Source organism: Tiliqua scincoides, chromosome 4 (assembly GCF_035046505.1).
Source record: "Tiliqua scincoides isolate rTilSci1 chromosome 4, rTilSci1.hap2, whole genome shotgun sequence".
NCBI classification, from domain to species: domain Eukaryota; kingdom Metazoa; phylum Chordata; class Lepidosauria; order Squamata; family Scincidae; genus Tiliqua; species Tiliqua scincoides.
In genome coordinates, this window is record NC_089824.1 from 137698406 (window position 1) to 137709996 (window position 11591).

The 11591-nt window shown below is 40.7% G+C and overlaps 1 protein-coding gene across 1 annotated transcript in view; it reads right to left on the reverse strand.

The window, feature by feature from the left end:
- Positions 1–6845: 6845 nt before the first annotated feature.
- LMO4 (LIM domain only 4) overlaps positions 6846–11591 on the reverse strand; it is a 16353-nt gene continuing 11607 nt past the window's right edge. The window contains exon 5 of the mRNA XM_066625561.1: positions 6846–7594. Coding sequence (XP_066481658.1) covers positions 7586–7594 — 9 coding nt within the window. The 3' untranslated portion in view covers positions 6846–7585. The remainder of the gene's footprint in view (positions 7595–11591) is intronic.

An 11591-nucleotide genomic window follows, 5' to 3' on the forward strand; every position in this document is an offset into this window, starting at 1 on the left:
GAGGCTGGTTTGAAAGATTCAAAACCAGATCTGGAATCCACAGCATGGTCAGGCATGGAGAGGCTGCCAGTTCCGATGTTCCTGAAGCTACGCAGGAGCAGGCCTCTTTGGAAGAGGAAGAATCGTCAAGTGAGGAACAGCTGTCCTCCACGGAACTGAAGGACATCTGCCAACAGTGGAAAAATGTGCAGACTTATGCACAGCGGCACCACCCAGACAAGGCTCTGGCACATGACCTTGCGAACATGTTTGATACAAGGATCATGTCCTCTTTCAGAGGGGTGCTGAGAAGGCGGCTGAAGCAGCAGACCATGGAGAGGTTCTTCATGAAGAAGCAAAGAGTGGAAGAGGAACCTGCTGCTTCTACCAGTGGTGCCCAGTTGCCTTCATCCTCCTCCTCGTCCTCCTAGAAGCCTTGAAGTCAAGCCTTGAAGCTTTCTCCCAGTTGTCCAAGTTGTTAAGTTAAGTTAGAGCAGTGATGCTGAGACTTGGGGGACAGAGGGGTCTGTCTCCAAGTTGTCTTTGGCTAACTGTAAACTGCTTCTGTCCTAGCTAGCCAGCCTGAGACTGTTCCTGCATGCGCCTTCTCCACGTTTGCCAGTGTCCCTGCCTACTCTACTGCGCCTTCTCCCAGTTGACCAGCGTTCGTGCCATCCCCAGAGAGATCCTCTGCAGCTCTGGGAACGTAAAAGACTGCTGCTGTGATGTGGAGAAAGTTCTGTCTGCCTCCAGTTTCCTGACTTAAAAGACTGGTCCTGTAGGTTGAGACACTTCAGCCTGACTTGGTCACCTTAAAATGTTTGTGTACAAGTGTCCCCTAGAGCCTTAGAGAGTCCTTTGGTGATTTTAAAAAGTTTCTGTATTGGTTTCTGTATGATGTCCCTGTTTACATGCCTTAAAAATGTACTTTCTGAAGAGTTTTGCACAGTCCAAGGACTGTTTGTGACTGTTTCTGTTCAGTTTCAGTGTTGAGCCTCAAGTCAGATGGTCCTGCCTCATGTTTGCTGATTTTTAAATGTTTTTCTGTCATGTTTAAAAAGTTGAAGTTTTGTGCTTGAAATTTTTGAAATCCTCTGTACAGTATGTATGCCTTTAAAGAGCACTTAATAAACACTTTGTAAACCAAATTTGACTTTGTTCTGACTTTTTTTGCCCATAGGAACGCATTAATTAAATTTCAATGCATTCCTATGGGAAAACGCGCTTCGCAAAACGAAAAACTCGCATAACGAGAGAACTCGCGGAACGGATTAATTTTGTTATGCGAGGCACCACTGTATTTGGTTTCTCAAGAACTTTTAAGACAAAATTTTAGCTGTAGAATATCTGAGGACTGAGATGGCAGTGACAAGGGTGAGACACAGGTAAGGACCCATAGTGATATTCAAGATTTCACTGTGCAAGCTGTTTTTGTTCTGCCCTGTTCTAAGAATCTTAATTTATTATAAATTCAACGGAGCATCATTAGAAATGTTGTGCCTTGTGTTTAGGCCTGTCAAAATAAATATGCTTAGTGACACCTAAAATTGTGCTGGACTTGTCCATTAGTCTTCACTAGAACTTAAAATACTTGTGAGATTTTTAAGGGGACAGCATGGTATATCAGGAAGTAGCATGCGGTGCAGAACCCAGTTAAACCAGATCATGTGGATTCATGTAAATTTACACTCGAATTTCTATGTGCTGCTGGCAGTTGTGATCACAGACTTGTAAGAAAGTTGCAGTGATGCAAGATGCTTTCAGGGCAGGGTGCTTGGGACTGGGGTGTATGTTGCCATACTTTTACAGAGCAAGCTGAAAGTGTACAAAAAGATTGATGCTTTTAATATGAAGATAATGCTTGCAGGTTTTGCATATGTACAGATAGTGACCATCTCCGAGCCATACGTTAAGATCAGTTCTGTTCTAGCCTTTCATTTAATAGGGATTAAAATGACAGAAAAGAGTGCTGTTTGTAAAATTCTTAACAAGTCAGAACCTGTTGCATGTTATTGGTATCAAGGCTCCCAGCTTGCACTCCATTTTAGCAGTCAGTCTGAAGTCAAAAGCGTTCTCTCTAGAAAGACAACACATTCCCCGCTAGAGTTAAGCAAAGCATCTCTCCTTCCCCACTGTCACCCAAATATGGTAATAACTTTATACGCTGCAGGTTGAACTTGCAAAGATCGGCCCTGACTTGTCTTCGCTCTTAATGTGTTCCCAGTGATATCACCGGGCTCCATTGAGGGCTCAAATTCTTCAATTTGGCAAAAGTCATAGGTGAACTTGTCAGTTTCACTGTTATGCAGAGCACAGATTCTGTAAAGATAACAAAAGCTGTTCCCTGCTTGCCTATGCTCTGAATGTGTGTTAATCTAAAATGGCTGCTCGGTAATACTTTAATTGCAGTTTCATGGCAACAAATTGCCACTTAACTGTAATAAATTTTCCTGTGGCTTAGCTGGACTAACAATACAGGCATGCACCTGAAAGGAAAGAGACAATAGAAAACTAGAACTTTATGATCTACAGATTCAGGCAGAGGGGAGCTAATCATGATTCCAAGACAGTTCCACACCAAAGCATTTAGCATTCAAAAAAAAAAAAAAAAAAGTCCATACATTCCCCAGTCTCCCTTCTCATCTCTAAAATACATTCCTTTGACAGCAAAATACTGCATACTTTTGAGGTTATTGTTCCTGAAGAGGCTAGGTGACCAAACTCACTGAATAGCAATCCTTTTTGTACAATTCACACATCTTCAATTGAAACATGGAGCAATGCACATTAACAAGGCTAATGTATACAGCTAGTACCCTGTTGTAACATGGTTAAAGGGTACATTGTTCCCACTGTTTTTATTTTGGGACAAGTCTCTTATTTTTTTTATAAGATATTGGATAATTATGAAGGACTGGGGTGGTGTAGAAAATCTTAACTGTCAAGGCACCTGCTGGATCCATGAAACACATGTTATTGGCTCACAGGAACAATTTCACATGAACATCATTTCTTTTTGGATTCATTTTAGACATTTACCATTTTTTGAAAATGTAGATATTGATGAATGATAAGAAATTTTTTAGGCCTAAATCTATGACTGCATACACATTCAGCAGTGATTTTCAACCTTTTTCATCTCATGGCACATTGGTAAGGCACCAAAATTGTCAAGGCACACCATCTGTTTTTTGATAATTGACAAGGCACACTGTGTTGCCAGTGGGGGGCTCACATCCCCCAACGGCCCTACTAATAAATGATCCTCTCCCAAATTCTTGCAGCACACCTGGGAACCATTTGCAGCATATCAATGTGCCATGGCACAGTGGTTGAAAATGGCTGGGATACAGTATGTGGATTCCAGAGATCAGCTGTAGTAAATGCCAAGAGAAAACAGCTTGTATGAACAAGTAGGTTTCTCTCCCCTTGCAGACCTTAAGGGTGGTGAAGGGAAGCAGAGACCCAAAGACTCACATAATACTAAATCCAAATCTTTCCAACCACACCCAACACACACGTGCACACACACATACCCTCTTTCCCATTAGAACTTGTTTTATTGTTTGATATCCCCCAGTTTCAAGAGAGTGATTTACCTCCGGCAAGAATACTAGTTAAATATGTTCCATTGTATATTCATAGCTCCATCAGTCGTCTTCTAATTTAGCACATCAAAGCAAAGGCTTCATCACTTGCATGTGGATTATGCTAACATGACTGACATTTGTAATCTTATAGGTCTGCAACTTAAGAAATGCTTTTAAGCTTGCTATTAAATAGGTAGCTGTGCTTTAAGAACCATCATATAATAGTTTATTTAAAGTCTTTAATGAACTTCAGCCTTTTCATCGCTAAATGCCACACTATATTACTTACTGAAAATTATTAGCCATCATCTTAGTACTTCTAGGTTATATTAGATGACTGTAAACCTGGCATGTACAGCTTTTACAGCAGCAGGATGAGTGCTTAGATACTGAAAGATTGAATTTTAAAAGGATATCTATAACAGCACTAAGACAGGAGCTTTATATTTCTAGGTTTCAGAAGATCTTCTCAAAGGAATTCAGACAGCATAATTCACAGAACTCTAAAGCCCAGCAACACAGTTCGCAAAAACCTTGTTAGGGCCCACCTCCTCTGGAGCCATCAAATTGTTTTGCATCTCATGGCTTGGGCTTTGCCAGAGCTCCTTCCAGATACAGAAAAGGACAGGTAAGTTTTGCAGAAGGAAAAGCAGAAGAAAAACCTTTCATCGGCATGTATAAAATAACTTACTGTATTACATATAAGGGTGTCCCTTTATCTAACACATGGTCAGCTTTTTGACATTAAACAACTAATCCTTGGGCTTCAATACTCCCTTCCACTGCTCCAGCTGTCTCCCCGATTTCCACTTGTGTGGTAAATCATAATGCAAATAAATTCAAACTAAGGGTTAAGACCAATTTCCAATGCTAGCTTGTAACAAACTATGGTTTGCAAAAATAACACAGGCCTACAAAATTGAGGGTCAGAAAAGTTTTCCCCGAACGTTATGGTAGTTTGATATGAATTTGGGGTGCTGATTCCAAAAACGGCATCCGTTTTGTTTTATCACATCTAGTTTTGGGGATATAGTATAGCCTCACTAGTGTTCCCCTAGTGTTCTCACTAGTGAATGTTCCCCTGGGGACTGGGGATAAGAATAGGCCCTCGGTTTGGCTGTACTTGTCGTAAGAGGCGACTAAACAGCCACCGGGTTGGGACTCATCAGCCTGGGAAGCCAGCTCATCTGAGAGAAGGAAAACTCTGATCCCAAACCTCCACTGCCTTGTGGCTACATCCAGTTATGGAAAAGGCTTCAGGAGTCAACCTCGAGGCAAAATCCGGAGCCGGAGTCCCTGAGGCAGTTCATGGCTGAACACAGTCACGTTCTGGCAACTCCTGCGACACCGCTGGAACCAACCGTATTGGCCTCTGCCTTTGCATTGGACCATTTCAGCGACGTGGAGAGGGGGGATTTGCTGCATGGGTAACAGCCTATCCTCCATATCTACTTTACCCAGGCTTCGCGCACTGGAGAGGACACTGTTCCAGAACCACCATTCAGAGCGTGACACCATAGTCTTCTGAGACTGAAGGATGCCAACAGTAGCTAGTGAATGGTTCAAGCAGCTTCCTCATGAGGAAGCCATGGTGTAGGCTTCCACCACCAAACAGGGACAGTTCATATCTGTGTATCTGCATCACGTGACAGAACTGTACACGTACACTGAAAACCCTACATTTTCAGTGTAGACCAGGGGTGCCCAAACCCCGGCCCTGGGGTCATTTGCTGCCCTTGAGGACTCCCAATGTGGCCCTCAGGAAGGCCCCAATCCCCAATGAGTCTCTGGCCCTCTGGAAACTTGCTGGAGCCCACACTGGCCCAAAGCAACTGCTCTCAGCATTGGGGCAACTGTTTGGCCTCTCACGTGAGCTGTGGGATGAGGGCTCCCTCCACTGCTTGCTGTTTCACATCTGTGATGCAGTAACAGCAGCAAAGGGAAGGCCAGTCTTGCTTTGTGCAGGGCCTTTTATAGGCCTTGAGCTACTGCAAGCATTCAATTATATAAGTTCATCTTTAATATATTCATTTATGTAAATTTATTCAACTTTTAAATGTAAATTAGTTTTTTTTTCCCCTGGCCCCCAACACAGTGTCAGAGAGATGATGTGGCCCTCCTGCCAAAAAGTTTGGACACCCCTCGTGTAGACTTCTAGTTAGCAACAGAAATCCATAAATCCACAGTAACTTTTAGGAAAACAAGGGAGCAACTGAAAATTTGCAGAAGGGGCAAAACTTGTTTGGCTGATAGAGATGGTGGTTTTGCTCCATTTAAACTGTTTTGAGATTTCAGCTCCTTTCTTCCCATGAGAGCCATTCATTTTCATAGAAAGGAGTAAATTGCAGACCCTTCAAATTGAAGCAGGCTACATAATGCCACTTGCAATGTAGTTTTCTGACACCAATATATATTTTCAACTTGTCTGGGCAACTGTCCAATATAAGGAGTTGCTCATATACACAAGATATACAAAAGGATCTAACTTGTTTACAGTGTGACTGCCTTGAATCCAATACTACAAGGCATTATTTTTTTGTATGGTTCCATATTAACTGCATGCAATAAGCATATGATACAAAGATTTTTCTGATGTATCATGTTCCAGAACCATTGATGAACATTTCTCACAAGGGTTAGGCTATTTTACACTTAAACAGCACAATCATGTTAAAAGGTAAAAAAAGACCCAAATCTGAAATACAAGAGTGTGAAGACATGATTGGCTCCTTCTAAATACAATGACCATGAAAAAGACTTAGAGTGAAATTTCTGTCTGGACAGGTTTGGCTATGCCTTAAATTGAAGCAATGTAGTTTTAACCTGCTCTTCAAACCAAGGGTAGTTTTCAGCCTGACAACCCAGAGGCTACACTAATTCCTGAATGCATCCTTGAATTCACACAAACCTCAGATTAACACAAAGCAAGGCAGCAGTGTTAGGAACAAACACACACACACACCCTGTTCTTAAAGACTTAGATGCCTGAGCTGAAGAGATTCACAAAATTAATTGCACTATGAGTTTAACTAATGAAATGTTGCTGTTTTCTGAATAAATATTTGGAACACTAGACATCACTTTTGAGCTCTGTACCTCTGCCAAAAGTGACATTGTATGAAGAGTTCGATGAATTCCTTATTGACATAAAGCTGTTAGAAAGCAGGAAAGCCAGATTTTCAAGTTAAAACTCACTCTTAAAGCAACCGCTACATAACATTTCATTGCTGGGCAAATGCTTCTGCCACATCGCACTGAACTCCGAACAATCAAGAATGGTTTTCATTTTAGGTTTTTATTATTTAAATACACCATACTAGAGCAAATGTCTCTGAAAGTATCACAAATAAAAGATTTTTTTTCTTCATTCAGCAAATTAGGAGTAGGTGAAAATTTCTACACAGTAGCTGCTATGAGCTTGATTTTTTTTCCTTTTTTCTTTTTTTGCCATGGGAATTAGCAACATTAGGACAAAAAACACTTACATGCATACATACATTGTATTTTACAGAGATACAATAAAAGTGTGTTTGAGAAGATAAGAGCCCCATCTTTCCTTTAGCTCATGTAGTTTTGAAACACATTTCCTTACAACACTTAAATATACAAAGAGCAAAGAGAATGTTGTTAAGGTAAAACACAGGGTACAAATTCTGGCCAGTGCCCTGCTAATTGTTAATGAGGGTAGAAAGCAGACTTGAAGGCTTATTTTAATTAGCTTCATTAGTCATTTTCCCCACCCCTCCCCACCCACCAAAGTTGCTGTCCTCCGGTGGATCTTTTTTCATTTCCACTACAGTCTCCCATTAGCCCAGATTCATGGAGTCCTTAATGTTCTTTTTTCAGTCATTTTAATACACCAATAAATGTGGTAAGGGCAAGAGTAAAGAAGGTGCAATGGCATGGAGCTGGCATTGATGCTAGCTACAAGGTGACTTGTCTACTGGAGACCTGGGATCCATCTGTGATGAACAAAGTTTGAGATGAAGGCACGCATTCTGCTGTACTCTGACCTTTTAGCAGACCTGCAAGAAATAAAAACGGGCAACTTAGCTACAATGCTTGCTGAGTCAAACGCAACTGCTTTTGCCTTATTCACTAATTTTATTGGATTACTTTCCAACTGTGACTCCATTAAAGGTTTTCTGCAATACTCATCCAGATCCCTAAAGTGCTAAAATTGGGGGGGGGGGGGACATACCACAAAAATATTTTTTATAGTTTTGACAACAAGACATTCTTTCACAAACAAAAAAACTATGCTTCTGGTGGGAAATCCTTCAGAATTTTTTTTTTAAGAGGCGTTTCCTTTGGACAAGGATGAAATTACACGCCCTGCCTTTAAAGCACCATGTAAAGTGATCTTCTAAATTAGGAAAAATTCTTTCTAAAGCAAATAAGATACCCTCCCCTAGGCAACGCTAGTTAACATGCTGCATAGCACAAAAGCTAAATATAGACATTTTGGAATATTTTCCTCCCATTTAAGATTCCTCATCTGCTATGTTAGTTAATGTTACATAAACACTGTAATATATGAAGTCAAACATGTGCCTCCACACTGATGCGTTAATGAATTGTGATAATTAAAAATGCCTAGCTCGACAGAAATATAACTTCCATGGATAAAGCAGAAACGATCGACAGTCTTCAAATGCAATCTGTTTGCAATTACCAAAATGAAATAATATATATTAGATTTTTATGGTTTTTAAATGACATTTTGAGCTTCCTAGCAAGGGTTCTTTTTTTACCCTTTCCCTAAGTTACTAAAAGCCTGAGGTCTATTAGTAACAGCAACCCCCTACTTTCAAGCTAATTAAAGTGGTGGAAGCTTGGAGGTTTAATTCCCAAGAGCTGATGCTCAGTGTGAGAAAGGTAATTTGTCTGTCCAGAACAAAGATTAGGGAGCAGCCAGTGAGCATATTTAATAAATGAGCATCAAGTGTCCTCTACTATGGACACAGACAATACCAATTATGTAAGTACAAGGGAATTGTTGAGCGATATGTAAACTAGAAGATTCTCTGCAAGAGACAGAATAGCAAAACGTAATCTAACTCATACTTTATTTAAAAGTGTAGGAGCTGGGGCAAAGTGAATGCTCTGATCACCACCAGTGAAATGGAAACTTATACTTTGTAAAAAGGGTTGGGGAGTAGGAAAGGAGGGAGAACCAGTAAGAAGAATACCATCCCAATGAAGCTTCAGAAATTGTTCCATAGCTACGAAATGACAACATTTGTGGAAAACAGCACAAATCCACACTGCATCCCACCCAGGCCAATGCCTCAGATCCTTTATTATGTCCCAAGTCAGAGTTTGTCATTTTGCTCACAAAGAGGGCACAGTTTAAGAAGCCGCTAGTCCCCAAATTTCATGGACTGGGTGAAAAGAAGTTTAGAACAGCAGCAGAATGTTTCAGTAGGAAAGCTTTGCCCACACTGGTGGCTGGAGCAGCAGGTCTAGCAAGCCACCTTCTTAGAAGGTGCTTGCCCTGAGCATTGTGGCTAAATGAAAGCTGCTAAAAGTTGTTAACTCAAAGCTTAAAACCAACTATCCATTTTAAAAGTGTGTGCTGTTTCAGTCCACTTCTAAAATGACTAATAGCCACAATGGGTTATGAAATCATTATCTTCTGCAATGAGACGCATTTGGCAACCAACCAAATGTCAAACTGGTGCCCTTTGATTAGGTTCCCTAGTTGAACAGTATCCATTCTGGACTATCATGCAGAACCGATACTAACTAGAGGCAAAGTAAACTAATCCCAAACTGTCAGACTCATTAATCTAATTCCAGAGATTACATAGCTAACTCATCTGCCTCCTATAAAAGGAGACTAGCCAAGGGACAAAGCAGAACACAGTTTCTTATTTTTTACTACAACCGCAACTCTATGCGCTTATTAGGGAGCAAGTCCCACTGAACTCAATAGGACTTCCTACCAAATACACACACACAGAACTGCGCTGCCTTTATGGCATCGGATCTGTTACAGGACTTTCCTCTGCAATTATAAAAGCAACAACACTGTGCTGTCTACAATAGAAAGAGCATAGAGCAGATGCAGTCACTGCTCCCATGGCTTGCAATTCCTGGAAAGCCAAGTGGAAAGCCTGATGACAGAGAAAGAAATAGGGGACCAAAGACACCAATGTACTCAACAGCACTGTTTGTTGATGGCTTCTCCTGCACCAGTGGAACAAGCCTACCTAGCTGCAAACTAAGTGCAACAGCCAACATGCTACTCTTTCCTGAGAAATGCATAAGTAATAGTTCAAAAATATGCAGCACCAAAAAAGATACTTGATTTCAAAATTCTGGAATTCCAGCAACGTGCTTAAGTCACAGCATCACTGCTCCTTACCTATTACCCCCACCCCTTGTGAAAATGGACAAGAAACTATAAAGAGGTTACACAACTTCTTCTCTATTCCTCTTGACCTATCTCTTAGCATACCACAGCAATGCAGTGAACAGCCACAGATAAAAATAAGACCCTGTTCCTGCTCCCTTATTCCTTCACACTGAGCTACAAGGGCTAAGAAAGAAGCTTTGCTATCCCTGCAATGCTTTGCCTATGTCCACTGCTCTGATAGCTACCAATATTCCTCTATTTTTGCTGAAACCCAACAAGACATGGATGGAAAAAGCCATCCACCATATATACTGTGCTGCTGTTTTTTTTAAATGTCACACAGAGACACATGGACAGAGGTGTTTGGAAATTGTGTTATTTTACTCAGAAGTAAGCCAACTGTGTTCAGTAAGGCTGCAATCCTATCTTACTCACCAGAAACAAACACATGGATAAACACAAGTGATTGTACCCGGACCCTTTGAAATGAAAGGAGGCTTATGTAAAGCAACTTTCCCATCCCTTCTGTCACACAGCAGACCGTGTGCATTCCTAAGGGTTGGCCAACTTTCAGGAACAAAGCATGATGGGACATCAAAAGAATGCCTCGCCCCAAACCCTGCTATACTCACAGAAGTTGCCTCTGCCTCATTTTTGCCACTTCTCTCCCCTTACAGCCCCCAGTTTGAGAGTGTGTCTCCCCAAAACTCACAGTTTTTCCAGGGGGCTGCTGGGTGGAGAAGCAGATAGAAATGCTCCTGTGCACAAGCTTCCTTCTGTGTGCATAAGATTTGGACTGAAAATGCACCATGAAGAAATTAAAAAATTGTGCCTATGGGTTGTTTAAGAGACGTGGAATAAAATGACACTTTGCATCACGACTTGTGGTTGGGCAAGCATACACAGAAAAAACTGTCCAACAATTCTATAACTTTGGATAGGATAACTTTGGTTAGAATTCCAGAGTTCAAATGTTGAATTAATTATTTACAAACAAGGACTGCTCAAGAGCATCTGGGCTATAGAGTTCAGATTCCAAAACTGAATTTAAAAGGCAGCTGCCATCCTTAACCTACCAGGGAATAAGACCCTGTGAACTCAGTGAGTCTTACTTCTGAGAAACATGCTTAGGAGCAGGATATTCAAGTCATTACCTGTATTTGTGCTACCTAACACAAAGCATTTAAAACCAGTGGAAACTTTAAAACAAAACCTTTTAATTGTAGTAATGAACCATTATTCAGGGACAAGTTAATGTTCTCCTGATCACATATATCATACCCTCTTCAACATTTATATTCTTACTCATTTTGCAAACTGCATGAGCACAACAAGTGTTGGTGCTTGCTTTTTTTTTTCCTTTATCTTCAAAATTTCTACTAACAGATAAATGTTATTTTTTGCTATCCTTAGGATAGACATTAATGAAGTTCCTATTGTAAATCCATAAAGAATTACCAAGTGAAGTGTGCACTTTGTTTCAATGCAATAACTCAGTGCTGTGTGATTGCCTGGGTTAATGATGAAAAAGTCAAATATACTATCAGAGCTGATGGAAAAATCCATCACCAATCTGAAATTAAAATTCATCTGTGGTCAATAAGATTTAATATCCATGCAAGTGGCGCTGTAAAGAGTAAATGAATCAATGTCATCAATAC